At 46.3% G+C, this 27,763-nt stretch overlaps 1 protein-coding gene across 1 annotated transcript in view; it reads left to right on the top strand.

Moving 5' to 3' along the window:
- Positions 1–9,610, top strand: part of LOC147090049 (uncharacterized) — a 39,390-nt gene extending 29,780 nt beyond the window's left edge. Inside the window, exon 2 of the mRNA XM_085977224.1 lies at positions 7,939–9,610. Within this exon, the coding sequence (XP_085833350.1) occupies positions 8,049–8,921 (873 nt within the window). The 5' untranslated portion in view covers positions 7,939–8,048 and the 3' untranslated portion in view covers positions 8,922–9,610. The remainder of the gene's footprint in view (positions 1–7,938) is intronic.
- Positions 9,611–27,763: the final 18,153 nt, after the last annotated feature.

The raw sequence follows: 27,763 nt of genomic DNA, 5'->3' as shown, positions 1-27,763 counted from the left end.
TCCACTTGCCTGGATGAGTGCAGCTCCAACAACACTCAAGAAGCTCGACACCATTCAGGATAAAGCAGCCCGCTTGATTGGCACTCCATCCACCACCTTCAACATTCACTCCCTCCACCACTGGCGCACTGTGGCTGCAGTGTGTACCATCTACAAGATGCACTGTCGCAACTCGCCAAAGCTCCTTCAACAGCACCTTCCAAACCCGCGACCTCTACCACTTAGAAGGACAAGGGCAGCAGACGCATGGGAACATCACCACCTACAAGTTCCCCTCCAAGCCACACACCATCCTGACTTGGACCTGTATCGCTGTTCCTTCACTGTCGCTGGGCCAAAATCCTGGCACTCCCTTCCTAACCGCATTGTGGGTGTACCTACACCGTATGGACTGCAGCGGTTCAAGAAGGTGGCTCACCACCATCTTCTCAAGGGCAATTAGGGATGGGCACTAAATGCAGGCCTAGCCAGCGACACCCACATCCCATCAATGAATTTAAAAAAAGCATAAGATCCAAGGAGAGGACATATAAATTGGCCAGAAAAAGCAGTAAACCTGAGGATTGGGAGCAGTTTAAGATTCAGCAAAGGAGGACAAAGGGATTAATTAAGAGGGGGAAAATAGAGTATGAGAGTAAGCTTTCAGGGAACATAAAAACTGACTGTAAAAGCTTTTATAGATATGTGAAGAGAAAAAGATTGGTGAAGTCAAGCGTAGGTCCCTTGCAGTCAGAATCATGGGGAATTTATAATGGGGAACAAAGAAATGGCAGACCAATTAAATACATACTTTGGTTCTGTCTTCACAAAGGAGGACACAAATAACTTCCCAGAGAGGTCGGGGAACATAGGGTCTAATGAGAGGGAGGAACTGAATGAAATCAGTATTTGTAGGGAAATGGTGTTAGGGAAATTGACGGGATTGAAGGCCGATAAATCCCTAGGGCCTGATAATCTACATACAGGGTACTTAAGGAAGTGGCCCTAGAAATAGTAGATGCATTGCTGGTCATCTTCCAAAATTCAATAGACTCTGGAACAGTACCCATGGATTGGAGGGTAGCTAATGTTACCCCACTATTCAAAAAAGGTGATCGATAGGAAACGGGGAATTATAGACCGGTACGCCTGACATCGGTAGTGGGGAAAATGCTAGAGTTCATTATAAAAGATGTAATCGCAAAGCACTTGGAAAACAGTGACAGGATCGGACAAAGTCAACATGGATTTACAAAAGGTAAAACGTGCTTGTAGTGTCTGTGTGTTGATAAAGACACTGAAGACAGGAGTTGGTTCATAGGTATTTACTAAGCAAAGTCTGGGGGGGTTCTAACGGATATACACAATATACAGGCTTATATAGCCCGAGTGGCAATTACCAGCATTACAGCACACCTGGGGCTCTTAAAGGCACATACACTACAATTCCTCCCCGTTTAGCTAACCAGTACATCATATTTTAAGTAATTATTAATTACATGTTATAAGCAAAATAATATACATTGCTGTAGTTAATTAATTATAAGTCAGTCTCTCAGGAGGCTTCCTGACACGGTCCGGATAACGCCTCGGGGGTGTAGTAGTTTCTGGTGGTGTAGTAAGTTCTTCTGGCAAGGCTGATTCGGCTTGAATGCCAGTGTCGGGTTCATCGGGTTCCAGTATCACCAGATCGGAGGTAGATATGGGTATCTCTACTTCATCATTAGATGTATAGAGTTGTGGTGTAGGTTGTCCCTTTTCAGATGACTTTATGATTTGGTCAGCATGGCGCCTTGTTATGCTTTCTCCGATGTCCACGGTATACATCAGTGGTCCTAGTCGTGTGCAGAGAGTTCCAGGCTGCCATTTCTCGGTACGGTAGTCCCGGGCCAAAACTTGTTGACCTATCTGGAAGGTTCTAGTTGGCCTTTCATTCATGCCTTGAAACTGCCGGTTCTCCACGTCCCTTCTGATGTTGGGCTTGACCAAATCCAGCCGGCATCTTAGGTTTCTATTGAAGAACATCATGGCGGGAGTTTGGTTGGTAACCATATGTGTTGCATTCCTATATGCAAATAAGAAGTTATCCACCTTGTACTGAAGTTTTATGTCTTCATTACCCATGGCCTTTATGGCCTTCTTGAAGGTCTGGACAAACCTTTCAGCTAATCCATTGGTGGCGGGATGGTATGGGGCGGACGTGTAGTGCTTAACCCCATTGTTTTTTAAGAACTTTCTGAATTCTTCGGACACAAATTGCGGTCCATTATCAGAACATATCTGTTCTGGCAAATATGGTCCTTAATACTGTGATGTTTTTTTCCGTGGTGGTGGAGGACATCTTTATTACCTCCGGCCACTTGAAGTGTGCATCAACCGCGACTAAGAACATTGAGTCCATAAATGGACCAGCAAAGTCGATGTGTACCCTTTGCCAGGGAGATGAGGGCCACTCCCATGGATGTAGAGGGGCTTGTGGTGGAGCGTTTTGGACCTTGTGGCATCCTAGGCAGCTCTTGGTCATTTCTTCGACGTCTCCATCGATACCTGGCCACCATACAAACGCCCTAGCTAGGTTCTTCATTTTCACTCCACCCAGATTCCCCTCGTGAAGCTCCTTTAGCACTTTATCCTGGAGTTTGGGTGGAATTACCACTCTGGATCCACACATCAAGGTTCCTCAGCACACTGACAGCTGTTCTCTTCTTTGCGAGAATGCTGGCAACAGTGGTTCGCCATGTGCTGGCCATCCGTTCACCATTAAATCGTAGACCCGTGAGAGAGTTGGGTCATTTCTCGTCTCCCTTTCAATGGCAGAATTTGTTACTGGAAGACATTCCACTATGGTAGAGTGGAACATCTCTACTGGGTCTACTGTAGCTGCCTCTTCTACCATTGGCAACGGTAGGCGCGATAAACCGTCAGCATTCCCATGCTGTTTTGATCCTTTGTATTCTATGTTGTATTGGTGTGCGCCTAGAAAAAGGGACCACCTCTGTAGCCTTTGCACCGTCATAATGGGAACACCTTTTTTAGGGTTGAATATGGAGATGAGGGGTTGATGGTCAGTCAACAAGGTAAATTTTTGTCCGTGTAGGTAATGGTTGAATTTTTTCACTCCCCATACCAGGCTGAGTGCTTCCCTGTTGATTTGGGCATAGTTACGCTCAGCTGAGTTTAATGAGCGTGACGCAAAAGCTATCGGCCGTTCTGAGCCATCAGGGAATTTATGGGATAATACTGCTCCTATGCCATAAGGGGATGCATCGCACGCCAGTCTGATTGGCAGTGATGGGTTGTAATGAGCCAAAACTTCTTCGGATATGATTAAGTCTTTGCATTTATGGAAGGCACGTTTACAGTCTTCGTTCCATTTCCAAATCACTCCTGTTTGTAGAAGTTCATTGAGAGGGTGTAGAAGAGTTGATAAGTTCGGTAAAAATTTATTATAGTTATTTATTAATCCCAGGAACGACCTTAATTGTGAAACATTTTCAGGTGCTGGGGCTTTTATGACCGCTTCAATTTTTTCAGGTGACTTATGCAACCCTTCATTATTAATTATGTGGCCACAATATGATATCTGATTTTGGAAAAATTCGCACTTGGGGCGATTCGCTCGTAGGCCCCGTTCTTTCAGCCTCGTGAGCACCTGCTCCAAATTGGCAAGGTGCTCGTTGCCGTTTTCTCCTGTTACAAGGATGTCGTCTAGGTAGCATTGAGTCCCCGGAATCCCTTGCAGGACTTGCTCCATAGCTCTTTGCCAGATAGCTGGAGCTGATGCTACTCCAAGAACCAGTCGATTGTACTGGTACAGGCCTTTGTGTGTGTTTATCATGAGATACTTTTTAGAGGCCTCCTCAACCTCCATCTGTAGATATGCCTGTGCCAAGTCAATTTTGGTGAAACATTTCCCTCTGGATAGTGAGGCAAAAATATCTTCTATCCTCGGAAGAGGATACTGTACTGTGTGAAGGACCGGGTTTACAGACACCTTGAAGTCTCCACAGATGCAAATTTTTCTCTGTTCTTCAGATTTATCTTTATTCAATGCTTTTTTCATGACTGGAACGATGGGTGTTGCCCACTCGCTCCAATCTATTTTGGATAATACGCCTGCTTTTTCCAAATTCTCCAGCTCTGCCTCGACTGCTGGACATATTGCATATGGCACCGGTCTTGCCTTAAAAAATTTGGGAATTGCTGCATCTTCCACTTTTATTGAGGCGGTGATGCCTTTCAAGGTTCCTAGTTTCTCTTGAAACACTTCTTTGGCGTTGGCCAAGACGTCTTTTAATCGTTCAGGTATGATGTCATCATTGTTTTTTTTCTTACTGGTCACCGTCAGTGCCTGAATGGAGTGCCAGTCTAAACGTATCTTTCTGATCCATTCACGTCCCAACAACGGTGGACCACCATCTTGTAGAGTGTATAAATACAACTTTTGTATTTCTTTGCCGTTGTATACAACAGGCACCCTTATTTTTCCTTTGGGGTATACTTTCTGCCCCGTATATGTTTTTAAGATAATGGATGTGTCTTTTAGAGGTATATGCGAAAATAGCCTCTCGTAATCCCGTCGATTTATTACGGTTAGAGCTGATCCTGTATCTAGCTCCATTTTAACTGGGGACCCTGCTATCGTGAGGGTAACCCAAATGGTTTGGTAATCATCTTTGGCAAGTACACTATGTAATTTGAGACAGCTTAGTCTCTTGTTTTCGAAGTCGCTATCGCTCTTATGGTCTTCGGAGCTACTGTCTGTCATCCTTTGTACCTTCCTGTACTTTTCTTTATTGATTTTTTTTCTGTCTGTGGATTTATTCTGTCCAGATCGGCATACCCGTGCAATGTGTCCAATCTTTCCGCATTGCCTGCATGCTTTGTCCTTGAACCAGCAGTCCCTCTGGTTATGGGTGGATCTGCCGCAGCGATAACATCTTTCGAAACCCTGTGTCATTTCATGGGTGCCGAAGTCCTGTGTCTTTTGTTGTATCTCTGCAGCTCCTCTTGCTGCTGCTTCGTATGATACAGCCATACTGAATGCTTTGTCCAATGTTAAATCTTTTTCAGAAAGCAGCCTTTTTGTGTTCCTTCACTTAAGAGACCGCAAACGAATTTGTCTCGAAGATAATCTGATAGTCCTGCCCTGAATTGGCAGTACTTTGATAGCTTTCTTAATTCGGTTAGGTAATCAGCGTTACTTTCATTCTTGTGTTGATTTCTCTTGAAGAACTTGAATCGTTCTGCTATCAGCAGCGGTGTTGGGTTTAAGTGCTCCTGCAGGGTATCAACAATTTCTTTAAAATTCTTGTCCTTTGGTTTGGCTGGAGTGATTAAATTTTGTAACAGCCCGTATGCCTTTGCGCCCATTAAGTTCAGAAGTACTGAAGCTTTTTTTTCATCTTCTATTCCATTTGCAGTGCAACATACCTCTACTCTTTCCACGTATGTGGTCCAATCCTCTCTTTCGCTATCAAAAGCATCAATATTGCCAGACTTAAGCATTTCAGAAAAGATATGGCGCTTCCCGTGCTTTTTTTTCTTTTCTGCAGCAAAGATATGGCGCTTCCCGTGCTTTCCAGCCGCTGCTGCCGATGACAACGCTGTTTACTGCGGTTTCCGTTCTTTTTTTTCTTTTTTTATTTACTGTTGGAGACTCGTTCCCGCCGGAGTTTCTCTCCAGGTCTGAACGCTGACCTGCTTGCCGCGCCGGCCATCTCCCGAATGCTCCCTCCCAGTCCGTTATTGCTTGCCTCTGATTTCGCTGCCTGTCTCAGCTTTAGAGCCAGCTGCTGGAGCCCCAGCCTGATGCCCAGGAAGGATTAGCGCAGTACCTGCCACCAGCTTGGCCAGCTGGTGAAACCACAGCTTCTCTCACTTTCTTGAGTCTTCTGGATGCCCGAGGAATCGATGTCCTTGAGGTGCTGCCGAATTGCAGGTAAGTCCGTTTCCACTTCGTCACCACTGTAGTGTCCGTGTGTTGATAAAGACACTGAAGACAGGAGTTGGTTCATAGGTATTTACTAAGCAAAGTCTGGGGGGATGTTCTAACGGATATACACAATATACAGGCTTATAAAGCCCGAGTCGTATTTACCGGCATTACAGCACACCTGGGGCTCTTAAAGGCACATACACTACAGTGCTTGACTAATCTACTGGAATTTTTTGAGGATGTAACTGGTAAAATAGATAAGGGAAAACCAGTGGATGTGGTGTATTTGGATTTTCAGAAGGCTTTCGATAAGGTCCCGCATAAGAGATTAGCGTGTAAAGTTAAGGCACATGGGATTGGGTGCAAGGTATTGTCTTGGATAGAGAACTGGTTGGCAGACAGAAAGCAAAGAGTTGGAATAAACGGGTCTTTTTCCGAGTGGCAGGCAGTGACTCGTGGGGTACTGCAGGGATTGGTCCTAGGACCCCAGCTATTCACAATATATATTAATGATCTAGATGAGGGAACTAAATGAAATATCTGCAGGTTTGCAGACGACACAAAGCTGGGTGGGCGTGTGTGCTGTGAGGAGGATGCTGAGAAACTCCAGTATGATTTGGACAGGTTGGGTGATTGGACAGAAGCATGGCAGATGCAATATAATGTGGATAAATGCAAGGTTAACCACTTTGGTGTCAAAAACAGGAAGGCAGATTATTATCTGAATGGCAATAGATTGGGAGAAGGGGAAGTGCAACGAGACCTGGGTGTCCTTGTGCACCAGTTGCTGAAGGTAAGCATGCAGGTGCAGCAGGTGGTTAAGAAGGCAAATGGTATGTTGGCCTTCGCAGCGAGAGGGTTCGAGTATAGGAACAAGGATATCTTGCTGCAGTTGTACAGGGCCTTGGTGAGACCACATCTTGAGTACTGTGTGCAGTTTTGGTCGCCTTATCTGAGGAAGGATGTTGCCATGGAGGGAGTGCAGCGAAGATTCACCAGGCTGATAGCTGGGATGGCAGGAATGACGTATGAGGAGAGATTGGGTCGATTGGGCTTATACTTGTTGGAGTTTAGAAGAATGAGGGGATCTCATTGAAACTTATAGAATTCTAACAGGACTAGACAGTCTAGATGCAGGAAGGATGTTCCCGATGGTGGGGGAGTCCAGAACCAGGGGTCACAGTCTAAGGATAAGGGGTAAGCCATTTAGGACAGAGATGAGGAGGAATTTCTTCACCCAGAGAGTGCTGAACCTGTGGAATTCTCTACCACAGAAGGCAGTAGAGGCCAATTCATTAAATATATTCAAGAAGAAGTTAGATATATTTCTTAAGGCTAAAGGGATCAAGGGATATGGAGAGAAAGCAGGGACAGGGTACTGAATTTGGATGATCAGCCATAATCACATTGAATGGCGGAGAAGGGTCGAGGGGCCGAATGGCCTACTCCTGCTCCTATCTTCTATGTTTCTATGTTTATGACGAAGGGTGATCGACCTGAAACATGAACTCTGTTTCTGTCTCCACAGATGCTGCCTGACCTGCTGAGTATTTCCAGCAGTTTCTGTTTTTATTAAAGAAATGAAGGAGTGTTTGCTGACAGGAAGAATGTTGGGTCGTCCTGCGCATGCGCACCTCCCTGGCGGCTGAGCCGAAACACCAAATCGCCCCCACCTGAGCCGCGCACGCGTACCAGATGTTGTGGCTCCGCATGCGCGACCGATGTTTCAACCGCGGGGTTTTGTGCGCTGAGCATGCGCGTTGCGGACCGATCGGGATGGGCGATTGTAGAGCAGAAGGGAGAGCGCGGGGGCCATGAGCACATGCGCGGGACTCGGCGTCAACAGAGCACTTTCTGGAGCGTCGGGGCTTGTGGGTATTAAAGCCGCCATTACTGCTGATCCTTTCAACCAACCTGTGCAGCAGCTGGGGCCTGAAAATCAGCTTCACTGCCCCTAGGTTCGGAAAGGGGAAAATTAAACAACAGTTTGCCTCTGATCCTCTTCTGATCTCAATTTACAGGGTTATAGAAGTAGAGCAGTTACAGGCGGGAAGCTCATAACCAAATATCACGTCAAGATCTGACAGAGTCGCTGGATTCATCAGGACCTGAATATCATCGGCCTTTGCACATGGAAGGAGAAAGCAGCGATGACGAACCGCACATGTGTTCGGTGTGTGGACGCGGATTCAGCCGATCGCCTGACCTGGCGAGACACGTGCACCGTCAGACCGGGGAGAAACCGGGTAAAGGTGGGGACGGTGGGAAGGGATTCAGTTCCCCGTCTGCATTGGAAGTTCAACGGTGCAGTCACACCAGGGACTGTCCGTTCACCTGCTCCGTGTGTGGAAAGGGATTTGTTTGTTCATCCCACCTGCAAACACACCAGCGAGCTCACACTGATGAGAGACCATTTCAATGTTCTGACTGTGGGAAGAGCTTTAAAAGCTCCGGGGGGCTGAACGGACACCAGCGAGGTCACACTGATGAGAGACCATTTCAGTGTCCTAACTGTGGGAAGAGCTTTAAAAGCTCCTGGGAACTGAAGCGACACCAGCGAGTTCACACTGATGAGAGACCATTTCAGTGTCCTAACTGTGAGAAGAGCTTTAAAAGCCCCCAGGAACTGAAGGGACACCAGCAAGTTCATACTGATGAGAGACCATTTCAATGTTCTGAGTGTGGGAAGAGCTTTAAAAGCTCCGAGCATCTGAAGGGACACCAGCGAGTTCACACTGATGAGAGACCATTTCAGTGTCCTAACTGTGAGAAGAGCTTTAAAAGCTCCGAGGATCTGAAGGGACACCAGCGAGTTCACACTGATGAGAGACCATTTCAGTGTCCTAACTGTGGGAAGAGCTTTAAAAGCCCCGGGGAACTGAAGCGACACCAGCGAGTTCACACTGATGAGAGACCATTTCAGTGTCCTAACTGTGAGAAGAGCTTTAAAAGCCCCCAGGATCTGAAGGGACACCAGCGAGCTCACACTGATGAGACCCTTTAAATGTTCTGACTGTGGGAAGAGCTTTAAAAACTCTAAGATCCTTAAGAGTCACCAGCGTCTTCACACTGATCATCGAATCTAACAGCACAGAAGGAGGTGATTCGGCCCATCGTGTCTGTGCCGGCTCTTTGAAAGAGCTGTCCAATTTAGTCCCAAACCCCAGCTTTATCCCCAGAACTCTGCAAACTAGTCCTCTTCAAGTACATGTCCAATTACCGTTTGAAAGTTCCTGTGGAACCTGATTCCAGCATCCTTTCAGATGGTGCGTTCCAGTTCTTAACAACCCTCTGTGTGAAAACAATTCTCCTCATTTCCCCTCTAGTTCTTTTAGCAACTAATTTAAATCTGTGACCTTTGGTTACCGACCCACTTGCCAGAGTGAACAGTTTCTCCCTACTTGCTCGATCAAAACCCCTCTGTTGTGGCGAAATTAAATAATTAAGTCTGCACACTAGTCTGTAAATGGTAAAGAGCCAAGCAGTTTATTTAAAACACAAAACTATTCAACAGTACAATACAAACAGTCCGCGGAGGTAACTAAAGGCTGATCAGGGAGTACAGCTGGAGCTCCTTTAGCTTGTTCCTGGCTGTCTCCTCGATTGACTTCAATTTCTATTATTTAAGTGTACAAAAGCCGTGGATACCTCGTGCACATTGTTCTAATTGGCTTAAAGCCCACATGCACAATTCGTTACATTGTTTTAATCGGCTTGAAGCACGCATGCACAATTGCTGATTGTCACATGATCTTTACGATCATATCTGTTGTTCCCCACGTGGTTTTACATTCCTAGTTCGTGGCTGGTGCTTCTGTCTCCGCTGTCATCCTGTGTGCAAGCTGCACTGTTAACCCCTTAAGTCCTGAAGGGCACCTATGTTACCCTTCAGTAAAAATCCACTTCAAACCCCCCTTTGGTCCTTGGCTACCCCAGCCCATGAGACCACACTAAACTAAGTTATGCCAATTTGTCCCGCCCCCTGTTTGGTGATCAGCCGATGGGTTAGGGAGGAATAGGTGCGTGATGTCGGCGGTTAAATTCCACTACTCATCAGATGCTTCCTTTCCTCAAGTACCTTTACTATCTGCTGGGCGTGGCGTCTTCTGCAGGATGAGCAAAACATGAAAGCATAACCAAGAACTAAGACTAATTGTGCTGCCACCAATATGTGTGATATGATACGTATCCACGGGTGGATATTAACATTTAGTCCCCAATTCCACGCCTTCATATACCACGGAATGTAGCGAAGGTCTGTCTCAATGTCCTTGCCCAGCTGGCACAGCTCCTTCTTGAGAACGTGGTATCTCTTATTCTTGGGCAGCTGGGGTATTGGTGCAGCCAATTCCCTCTCATACTGGTACAAATCGTATTTCAAATCATCTGTTACAGTCAGGATAGTGGTTTGTCGCGCATATATGTATGTCATTCGCGCTTGTCCGATCGTGACCGGTAGCCTCGGGGTCAAACAGAAATTGGGATTAGTAATGTTACATTCCAGACCATCATAGCCATATGTTCACTGATTTGTGACTACGCAGTATTCCCCCTTTCCGTGGTAGGCTGAGTGTGTGCGTTCGCACTCTGATGGGCTTATTTCAAGGGCACAACCGATTGATTGGTTGAATCCGCACCCATCCTCACTTCCCCAGCCTACTGGATGTGGACATATAGTTAGGCTTCCTACCCTGCGGCACCCTGTTTATGAGACCCCTCTCATGGTTCCGTTCCGTTTGATCCCATAGGGTAGTACCACATGTAGTCCTCGCCCCGGATGAGTCCCAAGTTCTCTACCTCAACCTGGAGATATGGTCCCGATTCTCCCCTTGCCATCACCGGAATCATTAGGACCATTCTCACCAGGGCCGAATGTGAGTCTGTGCACGCACCAGTCACGGGAAAGACCCGAGTCATTCCCTTCAAGGTGCACGCGTCTAGCGACTCTGGGTGTTGTGCTAGGTGGAACAGGTGGGTACTGTTTATCCAATCTGGGACTTCGCCTCGGTGTATTTGGTCGAGGTTCAACCATCCATCCCCCGTAAGCATGGCAGAGATCCCTTTGGACCTCCGTTCTTTCAGAATCAAATTCTCGATCGATTAGGTGATTAATGGTGGCAGCATGGCCCTCCAGGACTATAATCCCTTTGGCTAAGCTCCCTGCTGCCCCATCACCTTCCCGCACAGCTCCTTTGTGTCTGCCTGCCCCTGCAGCAGCTTTCTGACTGTGTCTCTAAGAATGCCCGCCCGTACAGATTATCCATTTCCCCATGTCTGTCTTCTCCTCCTGACCCCGTTGGCCATGTATCAGGGAGAGGATGTCATCCCGGTATTCAGATGTTTGGACTCGGTAGTGTCCTTCCACGGCCATGCTGGGTTTGAACTTTACTCGCCCCCTGTTGAGATGCGTCGCTTCTGGTTTTTTTTTCATGGGGGTTGCTCTGCAAAGTATTAGGATCACAAGTCTTCCGCATAGTTCCTTCATTCTGTTAATTCGATATAGGCCCCCGAATGGGGTGTGTTAGATTTGTTTCAGTTGGGACCAGTGTTTCCATCGTCCCACACCATTCATATCCACACATGCACACGTATCACAGAATCACAGAATCTACAGTGCAGATAGAGGCCATTTCGGCCCATCGAGCCTGCACCGACACATATCCCACCCTATCCCTGTAACCCCACGTATTTAACCCCCTAACACTAAGGGTCAATTTATCATAGCCAAATCAACCTAACCTAACCTGCACATCTTTGGCCACAATGGAAGTCTGGTTTTAGTATCACCACTGATCAATAGCTGTTTCATGGTCGGGGCCCCAGTCCAACAGCTCCTTGGATGGTTTCCCCCTTTGGTCAGATCTTGTATAGGCTGGGCCATTTCTGCATATTCTGGGATAAAGTTCTGGCAATAATTAAATAGCCCTAGTACGTGCTTGACCCCCTCCCCTCTCTGGCGCGGTCCCTTCCTGCTAGCTTTCCTCTTTGTCCTAGAGCCCCTCCCATCTGTCTTCAGGCATTTGTCTCTTCCCTTGTGTTATTATGTATCCTAGGTAGATTACTTCGTCCTTCCCTACCTGTACCTTTCTAAGGTTTACCTTTAGTCCCGCATTCTGTAGGGCTCCCAGTACCATAGTCAATTAAATATTGTAGGGGGACCTGTCACTATCGGATGTTCTTGCGGAGCAGAGTTATCTTATTCAATTCGGACTACACCAATTTACACCAACCAGAATTTCACCGTGGCCACAATGGAAGTCTGGTTTTAGTAGATTAATTAACCTCATAACTCCAATTTAATCCAGATCAATTTCTTTTAAACTAACTTGGAAAACAAAGCAAGAAGCCACATTAACAAAGAAACAATTTTCTTCCAAGCACATTGGCAACTGTAACTTCAAGGCTGAAGCTTATCTTTTGTAAAACAGTGAACAGATAAAACGAAACAAAATAGCACATTCTTGCAGAAAACAGTAAATTACGTCGTATTTCTTATTGTCCTTTCTTCAGATATCTTTCCAAAATACTGTAAAAACATTGAATATAACTGGAGAAAAATTAGTTTTTCACATTTAAACAAATCAAATCAAACTGCTTTGGAAGATTTCACCATAGCAACCGCGACTCCAAGGTTAAATCTTAGACTGAAACTTAATCTTTTGTTAAACAAACTTTAAGAACATAAGAAATAGGAGCAGGAGTAGGCCAATCGGCCCCTCGAGCCTGCTCCGCCATTCAATAAGATCATGGCTGATCTGATCCTAACCTCAAATCTACTTCCACTCTCCATCCCACCCGAACCCATGTGATCTCCCGGGAGAGGCGAAAAACCAGATAAAAAACCCAATGGCCAATTTGGGAGAAAAAATCTGGGAAATTCCTCTCCGACCCATCTAGGCGATCGAAACTCGTCCAGGAGATCACTCTGTCCCTGTATTTTCTGCAGTACTTACCTTCTGTAAAAGGTGATCTCCACCCCAGCCAGGAACAGGCCCAATTTACTCTTGAAGGACTCCTAGCTGGCAGCCTGTTCCCGAGGTCTCCACTAATCCCTGTGAATAGAACCATCTCCTGAAATCTAACACAGAATTAGAACACAAGAAGTAGGAGCTGGACCAGGCTACACGGCCCCTGGGCCTGCTCCGCCCCCCACAGTGCCATGACCGTTCCGAACCTAGACTGATGTCCGATTTCCTGCCCACTCCCCGTAACCCCTAATTCCTTTTCTAGGAAACTGTCTATTTCTGTTTTAAATTTATTTAATGATGTAGCTTCCACAGCTCTCTGGGGCAGCAAATTCCACAAACCTACCACCCTCTGAGTGAAGAAGTTTCTCATCTCAGTTTTGTAAGAGCAGCCCCTTATTCTAGGATTATGCCCCCTAGTTCTAGTTTCACCCATCATTGGGAACATCCTCACCGCATCCACCCGATCAAGCCCCTTCACAATCTTTTATGTTTCAATAAGATCACCTCTCATTCTTCTGAACTCCAATGAGTAGAGTCCCAATCTACTCAACCTCTCCTCATATGTCCCCCCCCCTCATCCCCGGGATTAACCGAGTGAACCTTCTTTGTACTGCCTTGAAAGCAAGTATGTCTTTTAAGTATGGACACCAAAACTGTATGCAGTATTTCTGTTGGTCTTCTCAGTTTTTACACACCAGCTTAACTTAAATTAGTTCAAAGTTTTTTTTATCAATTCTGGGGGCACAATCTTATTCGCACATTCTTAAAACTTCCAAAATCCAAGACGACAAAAGGGTTAAATGCTTTTTTAACACAGAGAAGTGAGTGGAGCTAAAACAAACATGACAGAATCTTTCTTTTAAAGACAGACTTTCAGACAAAAGAAATACTGTAATTCTTAAACATTCATAGTCAGGAAAAGTTTCACACTTTAACACACATTCTCATACAAACTGAAATTCCAGCATATTTTTAAGGTTCCTTTCACTCAGCAAATCTTGTGTTTTATTTGTCTCGGCACAGATGATAACTTCCATGTTGGTAAAGCTTTAAGTTTCTCTTTTTTTCTTTTTAAATCGGTGACTCAGCAGCTTTTCCTGGCTTTCCAAATCCCTTTTTTCCCTCCTTTGCTGAGTTTTCAAATTGGTTAGCCTGCAAATTCGATCTTTTTCCTTCTTTATCTCTCCCTTCTGTTTCAATTCCTTACATTGTTTCTGGTAACAAGCTAAGATTACCATTCCCCCTTTTCCCTCTTTATCTTTGGTTTGTCCCCTCCACCAAGCCCTGTGGATCGATTAACGCTCCCAATTGTTCGAGAATGTCGATTCCTAATATTGTACCCTCCTTATTGGGACAAACATAAAATTGTGCAGGGGTTAGAAGCCCTGCCACCTCCAATAATATTACTTCACTTAAATGCGTTCTTGTGTCAGATCCCCCAACCCCGGTGATCAAAACTGCCCATTGATTTGCTGCCTGTGCTCCTTGTGTCACCGTCAAAGGTGCAACGGCGAGGCCTTCTCCCTCCTCACTATCAGCATCATCATCTTCCTCTGTTTTATTATACGGAGGAGGTGGTGGAGCGGTAGGTGTACATGATCGGGGACCAAAGAGTCCCCTTTCACTCTGACTCGCCTGAATTTCTCTCAGTTGTTTTTTATTTCTGCTCTGGCTGCTTTTAATTCCTCTATTTTTGGTTTCAGTTTAAGGGGGTACATTGTAAAAGCTGTCGTACTATTATTACACCGGCCTTTTGGGTACGTTTAGTTTTCTCTTTTTGCCACCAAGTCTTTTGAATGACGGGGTCCTGACTTGGATCCCATCTGTCGTTTAACATTTTGTCGATTAAGCCCTTCCGGTCCTCTGCATAGAATCTAGTAAGGGTTCCTTCCACAACCCAGTCTAATTCTTTCCCCAACGCCATTTTGTGGTCTGACCTTCCCCGGCTTTACATACAACTTCTACTTGAGTTTATGTCCATTCGGCCTCTCCACGTGACTTAAATCCTATCCCAAAATGTATTTACACAATAATATACGTAGTAAAAGACTCGACGTCAACACTCGTGCATTTACCTTTCACTCTGACTGGCTTTTATCGCAATGACAATGTCTCTTCCAATACTTTGTCTAATGTTTACGCGTAATATATCAAGATTATACTCACTACACGTCCAAACGCGTCCGTCGTTTTACCGCTTTATAGACTCGTCACGATTCGGATACTCGTTCCGCAGACAGATGGGTGACCGCCTGGATCACGTAATTTTTCCGGGTGGTGTCTCAAATCTACTCACCCCCTTGTGTCCTCGTGGCCGTTGTCCGTCTACATTCCGACATATCTTGCCGACTACGCCAAATGTTGTGGCGAAATTAAATAATTAAGTCCGCACACTAGTCTGTAAATGGTAAAGAGCCAAGCAGTTTATTTAAAACACAAAACTATTCAACAGTACAATACAAACAGTCTGCGGAGGTAACTAAAGGCTGATCAGGGAGCACAGCTAGAGCTCCTTTAGCTTGTTCCTGGCTGTCTCCTCGATTGACTTCAATTTCTATTATTTAAGTGTACAAAAGCCGTGGATACTTCGTGCACAGCTCATGACATTGTTCTAATTGGCTTAAAGCCCACATGCACAATTCGTTACATTGTTTTAATTGGCTTGAAGCATGCATGCACAATTGCTGATTGTCACATGATCTTTACGACCTTATCTGTTGCTCCCCAAGTGGTTTTGCTTCCCCAGTTCGTGGCTGGTGCTTCTGTCTCCGCTGTCATCCTGTGTGCAAGCTACACTGTTAACCCCGTAAGTCCTGAAGGGCACCTATGTTACCCTTCACTAAAAATCCACTTCACCCTCATCATTTTGAACACTTCTATTAGGTCTCCTCTTAACCTTTTCTGCTCTAAGGGGAACAATCCCAGCTTCTCCAATTTCTCCACATAACTGAAGTCCCTCATCCCTGGTACCATCCTGGTCAACCTCCTCTGCACCCTCTCCAAGGCCTTGACATCCTTCCTAAAGTGTGGTGCCCAGAACTGTACACAAGACTCCAGCTGAGGCCAAAACCCTGCAGCTGTACAAAACCCTGGTTAGACCACACCTGGAGCACTGTGAGCAGTTCTGGGCACCACATCTTAGGAAGGATATATTGGCCTCGGAGGGAGTGTAGCGTAGGTTTACCAGAATGACACCCAGACTTCAAGGGTTAAGTTACGAGGAGAGATTACATAAATTAGGGTTGTATTCCCTGGAATTTAGAAGGTTTTATATCTGATCGATGTTTTCAGGATATTAAGGGGGAACAGATAGGGTAGATAGAGAGAAACTATTTCTGCTGGTTGGGGATTCTAGGACTGGGGGCAGAGTCTAAAAATTAGAGCCAGACCTTTCAGGAGTGAAATTAGGAAACACTTCTACACACAAAGGGTGGTAGAGGTTTGGAACTCTCTTCCGCAAACAGCAATTGACGCTCGATCAATTGTTAATTTTAAAGCTGAGATTGATAGGTTTTTGTTAACCAAAGGTATTGAGGGATATGGGCCCAAAGGCGGGTGTATGGAGTTAGGTCACAGATCAGCCATGATCTCATTGAATGGCGGAACAGGCTCGAGGGGCTGAATGGCCTCCTCCTGTCCCATGTTCCCAACTAGTGATTTGTAAAGGTTTAGTGTAACTTCCTTGTTTTTGTATTCAATGGCCCTATTTACAAAGCCAAGTATCCCATACGCTTTCTGAACCGGCTCACTAAATTGCTGTGGCACTTTCAAAGACTTGTGAATATGGACCCCTAGGTCCCTCTGCTCTTCCACCCCCTCAATATAGTCCCATTTAGATTACACGGCCTCTCCCTGTTGTTTCTCCCAAAGTGCGTCACTTCACACTTATTCTCATTTAATTTCATCTGCCTTGTGTCTGCTCATTTCACAGTCTGTCTCTGTCCTTCTGAAGTCTGCTACTACTACACTCACAAAACTTGGCAACATAGTAAATAGTATCATCCGTAAACTTTGAAATTGTACACCTATACCCAAGTCCAGGTCAGTTATGTATAACAAGAAAAGCAATGGTCCTAATCCCGACCTCTGGGGGAGCCCACTGCATACTTCCCTCCAGTCAGAAAAACATCCCTCAGCACTGCTCACTGCCTCCTCTCCCTTAGCCAATTATATACCGTAATTACCATCAGCCCTTTAATTCTCTGCTTCTATTTTCCGAGTAAGTCTCTTATGTGGTAATTTATCAAATGCCTTTTAAAAGTCCATATATACAACATCTGCTGCACTACCTTCATCAACCCTCTGTTACTTCATCAAAGAACTCAATCAGGTTAGTCAGACAGGATTTACCTTTAACAAATCCATACTGGCTGCCCCTTATTAACCCATGCTTCGCCAAGTGAGAATTAATTTTGTCCTTGACAATGGTCTCTAGTCGTTAACCCACCACTGACATTAGACTGATTGGCCTGTAGTTGCCAGGTTTATCCCACTCCCCTTTTTTAAACAGGGGTGTAACATTTGCAATCCTCCAGTCCTCTGTCACCACTCCCATATATCTGAGGGCGATTGAAAGATTGTGGTCGGAGCTTCTGCTATCTCCACCCTAGCTTCCCTCAGCAATCTAGGATGCATCCCATCTGGACCGGGTGACTTGTTAACTTTGAGTGATGACAACCTATTTAGCACCTCCTTTCTATCCATTTTTATCCAATTTCTCGACTGCCCCTCCTCTACTGCGACATTAACTTCATCCTCTTTTGTGAAGACAGATGCTAAGTACTCATTCAGTACCTCAGCCATGCCCTCTGCTTCCGTATGATGAGCTCCTATTTGGTCCCTAATCGGCCCCACCATTCCTTTAACTATCCTTTTACTTTTCATATGTTTATAGAAGATTTTGGGGTTCTCTTTTATGTTACCTGCTAATCTTTTCTCATATTGTCTCTTTGCCCTTATATCCTGTTTCATTTTCCCCCCCACTCTCTGTATTCTCCTGGTTTTTGACTGCATTCTGTACCTGACATTTGTCGTAAACCTCCTTTTTCTGTTTTATTCTAACCTCGATATCCTTTGTCATCGGGAGCTCTAGCTTTGGATGCCCCATCTTTCCTCCTTATGGGAATATGCTTGGTTTGTACCCGAACTATCTCAGCCTTGAAGGCCTGCCATTGGTCATTCACTGTTTTCCTGGACAATCTTTGTTTCCAGTCCACCTGTGCTCGATCCCTTCTCACATCACTGAAATTGGCTCTCTTCCAGCTGGGTATTTTCACCGTTGATTTTTCTTTGTCCCTTTCCATGACTACTTTAAACCTAATGATATTGTAATCACTGTTAACCAGATCCCTCCTGTCCCAGAACCGATGAGAGACCCTTTAAATGTTCTGACTGTGCAAAGAGGTTTCAGAGTTCATCCAACCTGCTGACTCACCAGCGAGTTCACACACATCCTCAAAGACAGGAAGATGTTTTAGAAAGGCTGGCGGCACTAAAAGTTCGCAGCCATCTCAGAGTAGTGACCCTTTAATTACAATCTTGCAGAACAAGGAGAATCACTGTCCCTTTAACTACCACAAATGCCTGTGTGGAGGAGAGGGGGAGATACAGTCTGTCCCAGTAACTGTCGCAGAACAGAATTAGCGACCCTGTCCCATAAGGGCTTCACCCTCCCCCACTTCCTGCTTTTCCTCAAGTGTCTCATCCTTAAAATTCTCATCCTTGTTTTCAAATCCCTCCGTGGCCTCGCCCCTCCCTATCCCTGTAATTTCTGTTGTATCCGTGTGTTAATGGAGACACGGAATGCAGGATTTGGTTTAACAGGTGTTTACTGAACAAAGCCTGGAGGTGAACTAGAAGATACAAGACGCTATACAGGCTTATATACCCGAGTGGTCACTGCCGGTATTACAGTACACAGGGGCTCTTAAATGTACATACACTACAATTCCTCCCCTTTTAGATAATTAGTACATAACATTTTAAGTAATCATTAATTAACATGTTTACAAGAACAATAATTTACACATTTGCTGCAGTTAATCAATTATAAATCAGTCTCTCTGGAGGCTTCCTGACTCGGTCCGGATAACGCCTCGGTGGTGTAGTAGTTTCTTTTGGCAAGGTCAATTCGGCTTGAATGCCAGTTTCGGGTTCATCTGGTTCCAGTATCACCGGATCAGAGGTAGATACTATGGCTATCTCTGCTTCATCATTAGGCGTATAGAGTTGTGGTGTAGGTTGTCCCTTTTCAGATGACTCTATGATCTGGTCAGCATGGCGCCTTATTATGCTTTCTCCAATGTCCACGGTATACATCAGCGGTCCTAGTCGTGTGCAAATAGTTCCAGGCTGCCATTTCTCGGTACGGTAGTCCCGGGCCAAAACTTGTTGACCTATCTGGAAGGTTCTAGTTGGCCTTTCATTCATGCCTTGAAATTGCCGGTTCTCTACGTCCCTTCTGATGTTTGGCTTGATCAAATCCAGCCGGCATCTTAGTCTTCTATTGAAAAACATTATGGCGGGAGTTTGGTTTGTAACCACGTGTTGCATTCCTGTATGCAAACAAGAAGTTATCTACCTTATGTTGTAGATTTATGTCTTCATTACCCATGGCCTTTATGGCCTTCTTGAAGGTCTGGATAAACCTTTCAGCTAATCCATTGGTGGCGGGATGGTATGGGGCGGACGTGTAGTGCTTAACCCCATTGTTTTTTAAGAACTTCCTGAATTCTTCGGACACAAATTGCGGTCCATTATCAGAACAGATCTGTTCAGGCAGCCCATTCCTGGCAAATATGGTCCTTAATACTGTGATGGTTTTTTCCGTGGTGGTGGAGGACATCTTTATTACCTCCGGCCACTTGGAGTGTGCATCAACCGCGATTAAGAACATTGAGTCCATAAATGGACCAGCAAAGTCGATATGTACCCTTTGCCATGGAGATGAGGGCCACTCCCATGGATGTAGAGGGGCTTGTGGTGGGGCGTTTTGGACCTTCTGGCATCCTAGACAGCTCTTGGTCATTTCTTCGATGTCTCCATCAATACCTGGCCACCACACAAATGCTCTGGCTAGGTTCTTCATTTTGACTCCACCCAGATGCCCCTCGTGAAGCTCCTTTAGCACTTTATCCTGGAGTTTGGGTGGAATCACCACTCTGGATCCACACATCAAGGTTCCTCGGCACACTGACAGCTGTTCTCTTCTTTGCGAGAATGCTGGCAACAGTGGTTCGCCATGTGCTGGCCATCCCTTCACCGTTAAATCGTAGACTCGTGAGAGATTCGGGTCATTTCTCGTTTCCTTTTCAATGGTAGAATTTGTTACTGGCAGACATTCTACTATGGTTGAGTGGAACATCTCCACTGGGTCCACTGTAGGTGCCTCTTCTACCATTGGCAACGGTAGGCACGATAAACCGTCAGCATTCCCATGCTGTTTTGATTCTTTGTATTCTATGTCATATTGGCGTGCCCCTAGGAAAAGAGACCACCTCTGTAGCCTTTGCGCTGTCATAATGGGAACGCCCTTTTTAGGGTTGAATATGGAGACGAGGGGTTGATGGTCAGTCAACAATGTAAATTTTTGTCCGTGTAGGTAATGGTTGAATTTCTTCACTCCCCACACCAGGCTGAGTGCTTCCCTGTCGATCTGGGCATAGTTACGCTCAGCTGAGTTCAATGAGCGTGACGCAAAAGCTATCGGCCGCTCCGAGCCATCAGGGAATCTATGCGATAATACCGTTCCTACGCTGTAAGGGGATGCATCGCACGCCAGTCTGATTGGCAGTGATGGGTTGTAATGAGCCAACACTTCCTTGGACGTGATCAAGCCTTTGCATTTATGGAAGGCACGTTTACAGTCTTCGCTCCATTTCCAAATTACTCCTGTTTGTAGCAGTGCGTTAAAACGGTGCAGAACAGTTGACAAGTTCGGTAAAAATTTATGATAGTAATTTATCAATCCCAGGAATGACCTTAATTGTGAGACATTTTCAGGTGCTGGGGCTTTTATGACTGCTTCCATTTTTTCAGGTGACTTATGCAACCCTTCTTCGTTAATTATATGGCCACAATATGAAATTTGTTTCTGGAAAAATTCGCACTTGGGGCGATTTGCTCGTAGGCCCTGTTCTCTCAGCCTAGTGAGCACCTGCTCCAAATTGGCAAGTTGCTCATTGTCGTTTTCTCCTGTTACAAGGATGTCGTCTAGGTAGCATTGAGTCCCCGGAATCCCTTGCAGGACTTGCTCCATAGCTCTTTGCCAGATAGCTGGAGCTGATGCTATTCTGAAAACCAGTCGATTGTACTGGTACAGGCCTTTGTGTGTGTTTATCGTGAGATACTTTTTAGAGGCCTCCTCAACCTCCATCTGTAGATATGCCTGTGCCAAGTCAACTTTGGTGAAACGTTTCCCTCCAGATAGTGAGGCGAAAATATCTTCTATCCTCGGAAGAGGATACTGTATCGTGTGAAGGACCTGGTTTACAGTCACCTTGAAGTCCCCACAGATGCAAATTTTTCTCTGTTCTTCAGATGTATCATTATTCAACGTTTTCTTCATGACCGGGACGATGGGTGTTGCCCACTCGCTCCAATGTACCTTGGATAACACGCCTGCTTTTTCCAAATTCTCCAGCTCTGCCTCGACTGCTGGATGAATTGCGTATGGCACCGGCCTTGCCTTAAAAAACTTGGGAATTGCCGCATCTTCCACTTTTATTGAGGCAGTGACGCCTTTCAAGGTTCCTGGTTCCTGTTAAAACACTTCTTTGGCGTTAGCCAAGATGTCTTTTAATCGTTCAGGTATGACGTCATCATCATTTGTTTTCTTACTGGTCACCGTCAGTGCCTGAATGGAGTGCCAGTCTAAACGTATCTTCCTGATCCATTCACGTCCCAACAACAGCGGACCACCATCTTGCAGAACGTATAAATACAACTTCTGTATTTCCTTGCCGTTGTATACAACAGGCACCTTTATTTACCCTCTGGGGTATACTTTCTGCCCCGTTTCTGTCTTCAAGATAATGGATGTGTCTTTCAAAGGTATATGCGGAAATAGCCGCTCGTAATCCCGTCGACTTATGACGGTCAGAGCTGATCCTGTATCTAGCTCCATTTTAATTGGGGACCCCGCTATCGTGAGGGTAACCCAAATGGTCTGGTAATCCTCTTTGGCAATTACATGATGTAATTTGAGACAGCTTAGTCTCTTGTTTCCGGAGTCGCTATCGCTCTTCTGGTCTTCGGAGCTACTGTACTTTTCCTTATTGATTTTTTTTCTGTCAGTGGATTTTTTGTTTCCAGATCGGCATACACGTGCAATGTGTCCCATCTTTCTGCATTGCCTGCATGCTTTGTCCTTGAACCAGCAGTCCCTCTGGTCATGGGTGGATCTGCCGCAGCGATAACATCTCTCTCAACCCTGTGTCATTTCATGGGTGCCGAAGTCCTGTGGCTTTTGCTGTATCTCTGCAGCTCCTCTTGCTGCTGCTTTGTATGATACAGCCACACTGAAAGCCTTGTCCAGTGTCAAATCTTTCTCAGAAAGTAGCCTTTTCTGTGTTCCTTCACTTAGGAGACCGCAGACGAATTTGTCTCGTAGAGAATCTGCCAGTCCTGCCCCGAATTGGCAGTGTTTTGACAGCTTTCGTAATTCAGTGAGGTAATCAGCGTTACTTTCATTCTTGTGCTGATTCCTCCTGAAGAATTTGAATCGTTCCGCTATCAGCAGCGGTGTTGGGTTTAAGTGCTCCTGTAGGGTATCAACAATCTCCTTAAAATTCTTGTCCATCGGTTTGGCTGGAGTGATTAAGTTTCGTAACAGCCCGTATGTCCTTGCGCCCATCAGATTTAGAAGTACCGATGCCTTTTTATCATCCTCTACTTCATTCGCTGTGCAATATACCTCCACTCTTTCCACATATGTGGTCCAATCCTCTATCACTATCGAAAGCAGTAATATTGCCAGTCTTAGGCATCCTGAAAATCAAAAATGGCGCCTCCCGCGCTTTCCTTTCTTCCCTGCCAAGAAAAATGGCACCTCCCACGCTTTCCCGCCGCTGCTGCTGCTGACAACGCTGTTCTCCGCGGTTTTTCATTTACACAGATATTTTTAATAGTTGGAGACTCGTTCCCGCCGGACTCTCTGGGACTTTTCCCTCCCTCTGCTTGGTCCGAACGCCGACCTGCTTTGCAGTGCCGGCCGTCTCCCGAGTGCTCCACCCTCTGTCTCTGTTTGCCTCCGCCTTCCGACTCGCTGCTCGGCCCCGCTGCAGAGCCACCCGATCGAACCCCAGCCCGCCGCCCAGGAAGGATTAGTGCAGTACCTGCCACCAGCCCAGCTAGCTGGTGAAATCACAGTTTTTTTTTCTTTTTCTTTGACCTTTGTCTGAGGAATCGATCTCCTTGAGGTGCTGCCGAATTGCAGGTAAGTCCATTTCCAATTCGTCGCCACTGTTGTATCTGTATGTTAATGGAGACACGGAATGCAGGAGTTGGCTTAACAGGTGTTTACTGAACAAAGTCTGGAGGTGAACTAAAAGATACGAGACGCTATACAGGCTTATATACCTGAGTGGTCACTACCAGTATTACAGTACACAGGGGCTCTTAAAGCTACATACACTACAATTTCTTTCAGCCCCTACAATCTTCCGAGATATTAGCGCTTCTCTAATTCTGGCCTCTTGAGCATCCCCAATTTTAATCGCTCCACCATTGGTGGCTGTGCCTTCAGTTGCCTGGGCCCTGAGCTCTGGAATTCCTTCCCTAAACCTCTCCATCTCTCTACGTCTCTCTCCTTTTAAGATGCTCCTCTTTGACCAAGCTTTTGGTCATCTGCCCGAATATCTTACGTGGCTTGGTGTCAAATTTTGTTTTCTAACACTCCTGTGAAGATCCTTGGGACGTTTCATTACATTAAAGGTGCTCTGTAAATACAAGTGGTTGTTGTTGTTTCCTGAAACTAATAACAAATTCCCCAGAGGGAAAAAAACTTGTGCTTTTACTCCCAAATATTAAAATGTTTATTCTACAGAAGCACGGGGTTTATCTGCTTTTATTGATGAATTTAAAAAGTCTCTATTAAAACCTGAGCGAGTGTGTTGTGGAACAAAGAGCCTTGTGTCCAATGCGGGAAATAAAGGCCCACAGCCTCCCCGGGCCCCGGACCCTGAACAAGGGACTGGAGAAACTCGCTGCCCTGCGGATCAGACAATCAGCCGGCGCTAGTCCCGCCCCTCGGGCACCCTGATTGGTTGGAGAACCCGCCGCCGGCTCACTCCTCCAGACCCGCCCACTGGGTGCCGCTAGTCCCGCCCCTCGGGCTCCCCGATTGGTTGGAGGACCCGCCCACTGGGTGCCGCTTCTCCCGCCCCTCGGGCTTCCCGATTGGTTGGAGGACCCGCCGCCGGCTCGCTCCTCCAGCCCCACCCCACTCGCTCCCTATTGGTGGGAAGCTCCCGTCAATCAGTCCGCGGGCCCGGGTCACGTGTCTCTGAGGAAGTCTGACCCGTTCCGTGAGGCTGAATCCGCTCCGTTCGATTCCCGGGACCCTCGGACTCCCAGGTTTGTGTTTACCGTCAGTTATTTCCCCGTCCCCCTCCGCTCGTCCGTCCAGCTGAAAAAACTCGCTTTCGGCCAGTAATTCCCACTCTTCAACCGTTAACGACCATCACCCAGAGTGTCACCCCTGAGCATGCCCACTAGCAGCTGGTCCTGGGACACTGCCCCTGAGCATGCCCACTAGCAGCTGGTCCTGGGACTGTGCCCCTGAGCATTCCCACTAGCAGATGGTCCTGGGACTCTGCTCCTGAGCATGCGCACTAGCAGCTGGCCCTGGGACTCTGGGTCCCGGAGCATGCCCACTAGCTGCTGGTCCTGGGACTCCACCCCTGAGCATGCGTGCTAGCAGCTGGTCCTGGGACTCTGTGCCCCTGAGCATGCGCACTAGCAGCTGGTCCTGGGACTCTGGGCCCTGAGCATGCGCACTAGCAGCTGGTTCTGGGACTCTGCCCCTGAGCATGCGCACTAGCAGCTGGTCCTGGGACTCTGCCCCTGAGCATGCCCACTAGCAGCTGGTCCTGGGACTCTGCCCCTGAGCATGCGCACTAGCTGCTGGTCCTGGGACTCTGCTCCTGAGCATGCGCACTAGCAGCTGGTCCTGGGACTCTGCTCCTGAGCATGCGCACTAGCATCTGGTCCTGGGGCTCCGCCCCTGAGCATGCCCACTAGCAGCTGGTCCTGGGACTCTGGGCCCCTGAGCATGTGCACTAGCAGCTGGTTCTGGGACTCTGCCCCTGAGCATGCGCACTAGCAGCTGGTCCTGGGACTCTGCCCCTGAGCATGCCCACTAGCAGCTGGTCCTGGGACTCTGGGCCCTGAGCATGCGCACTAGCAGCTGGTTCTGGGACTCTGCCCCTGAGCATGCGCACTAGCAGCTGGTCCTGGGACTCTGCCCCTGAGCATGCCCACTAGCAGCTGGTCCTGGGACTCTGCCCCTGAGCATGCGCACTAGCTGCTGGTCCTGGGACTCTGCTCCTGAGCATGCGCACTAGCAGCTGGTCCTGGGACTCTGCTCCTGAGCATGCGCACTAGCATCTGGTCCTGGGGCTCCGCCCCTGAGCATGCGCACTAGCAGCTGGTCCTGGGACTCTGGGCCCCTGAGCATGTGCACTAGCAGCTGGTCCTGGGACTCTGGGCCCTGAGCATGCCCACTAGCAGCTGGTCCTGGGACTCTGTCCCCTGAGCATGCGCACTAGCAGCTGGTCCTGGGACTCTGCCCCCCTGAGCATGCACACTAGCAGCTGGTCCTGGGACTCTGCCCCTGAGCATGCGCACTAGCAGCTGGTCCTGGGACTCCGCTGCCCTTGAGCATGCCTGTGGTGATTATTCTTTATGTTTAGTAAGAAGTATTGTAATTGGTTGTTTATTTCCTGCCTTGAGATATATGCTGTAAACTCATTGGTAGTTGATGTCATGTGATTTGTGGTGGCCATCTTAAATTCAGTTCTTTCCAGCCTTGGTTGGGACTGGGTGTTGAAAGATGTGCTACAGGATTTTTAAAGTTAATAAAGCCTAGATTAGAAAGGCAAATCTATTCTTTATTTCAATTTATTAACTTTATGTCAGAATGGAGCGATATCTTCAACCAGAACGATTCAATGCTGACCCTAATTCTGCAGGAGTGGATGATAAATGGAAACACTGGTATTGTACATTTAAAAACTTTTTGGGCGTGTTGGATCAAGAGTCTCTAAATAAGCTGAATATGCTGATCAACTACATTGCTCCGGATGTGTATAAGTATATTTTGACTGTGAAACTTACGAAGTGGCTATTTCTACATTGGAAAAGATTTTTGTTAAACCAAAGAATGAGGTATTTGCACGTCACCTTCTATCTGCCCGTAAGCAGCAGGTGGGAGAATCTTTGGATACTTATTTATAAGCACTTCGGTGCCTTAGTGTTAACTGTAATTATAAGGCCGTGATGGCTGAAGAATATAAGGAAGAATCGGTACGGGATGCTTTTATTAATGGATTACTGTCTAGATCAATTCATCAGCGGTTGTTAGAAAATAAGACTTTGGATCTTAAGAGTGCTTTTGAGCAAGCTTCTACATTGGATGTGGCTCAGAGAAGTTCGGATTCTTATGCTCTTTTTAATCGGCCTGCAACTGTGGTTTCGGCAGTTCCGGATGAAAAGGAATTATGTGGACTTAATAGGAGTGGTTTACTAGATTCTGAAACAGTTTCTACTTCGGCGGCTGTTGCCTCTAGGATTCAGAAGTGTTATTTTTGTGGGAACGTCCGGCACCCTCGTCTGAAGTGTCCTGCTCGGGAGGCTGTGTGTAGTAAATGCGGCAAGAGAGGTCATTACGCACGTGTGTGTAAATCATCAGGTTCAATTACCTCCTCTGTGACTATTCAGCCTTTAGGTAGGGCGTTTATTGCATCAATTTCTGCTGCATTTGCTCATGGCCTAAACAAAGCTATAGTTACGGCCCAAGTTAATGGGTTGGAAGTGAAGGCCCTTATAGATACGGGCAGTACCGAGAGTTTTATAAGTCTTCAGTTTGCGAAGGAGAAGCATTTGAAAATTTCACCTGTTACTTATCAGGTGTGTATGGCTCAGACGACTCTCACTTCACAAGTAGCTGGTTGTTGCCTTGTGAAATTGATTCTTCCAGGTAATACGTATACTGATATACGCCTATCTGTTTTGCCTAATCTCTGCGGATATTTTGATTGGTCATGATGTGCTTCAGTTACACGAGTCTCTCAGTCTTTCATTTGGAGGGACTAAGCCACCTTTATCTATTTGTGGATTAACCTCTTTATCCATTTCTCCATTATCACTTTTTTCCAATTTGATGCCGGATTGTAAGCCAATTGCTACCAAGTCAAGAAGGTATAGCAGTCAGGATAGAGAATTTATTAATTCTGAAGTTCAACGTCTCTTATTGGAAGGAATCATTGAACCTAGTTGTTCGCCTTGGCGGGCACAGGTAGTTGTCACGACTAACGAGAGACATAAGAAACGAATGGTGATAGACTATTCCCAAACTATTAATAGGTATACTCAATTAGATGCGTACCCTTTGCCTAAGATTGATGAGCTTATCAACAAAGTATCTCAGTATAAGGTTTTTAGCACTATTGACTTAGAGTGCTTATCATCAGATTCCCATTGTTAAGAAGGATCAACCATATACGGCCTTTGAGGCTGGTGGAAAGCTGTATCAGTTTTGCCGAATACCATTTGGTGTTACTAATGGTGTTGCTTGTTTTCAACAGGCAATGGATGCTTTTATAAGTGATAACCCTCTCTCTGACACCTTTTCATACTTAGATGACATCACGGTGTGTGG

Source organism: Somniosus microcephalus, unplaced genomic scaffold (genome assembly GCF_052327205.1).
Source record: "Somniosus microcephalus isolate GS21.2 unplaced genomic scaffold, FLI_Smic_1.0 unresolved_chr4, whole genome shotgun sequence".
Classification (NCBI taxonomy): Eukaryota; Metazoa; Chordata; class Chondrichthyes; order Squaliformes; family Somniosidae; genus Somniosus; species Somniosus microcephalus.
This window is presented reverse-complemented; position numbering and strand designations above follow the sequence as displayed.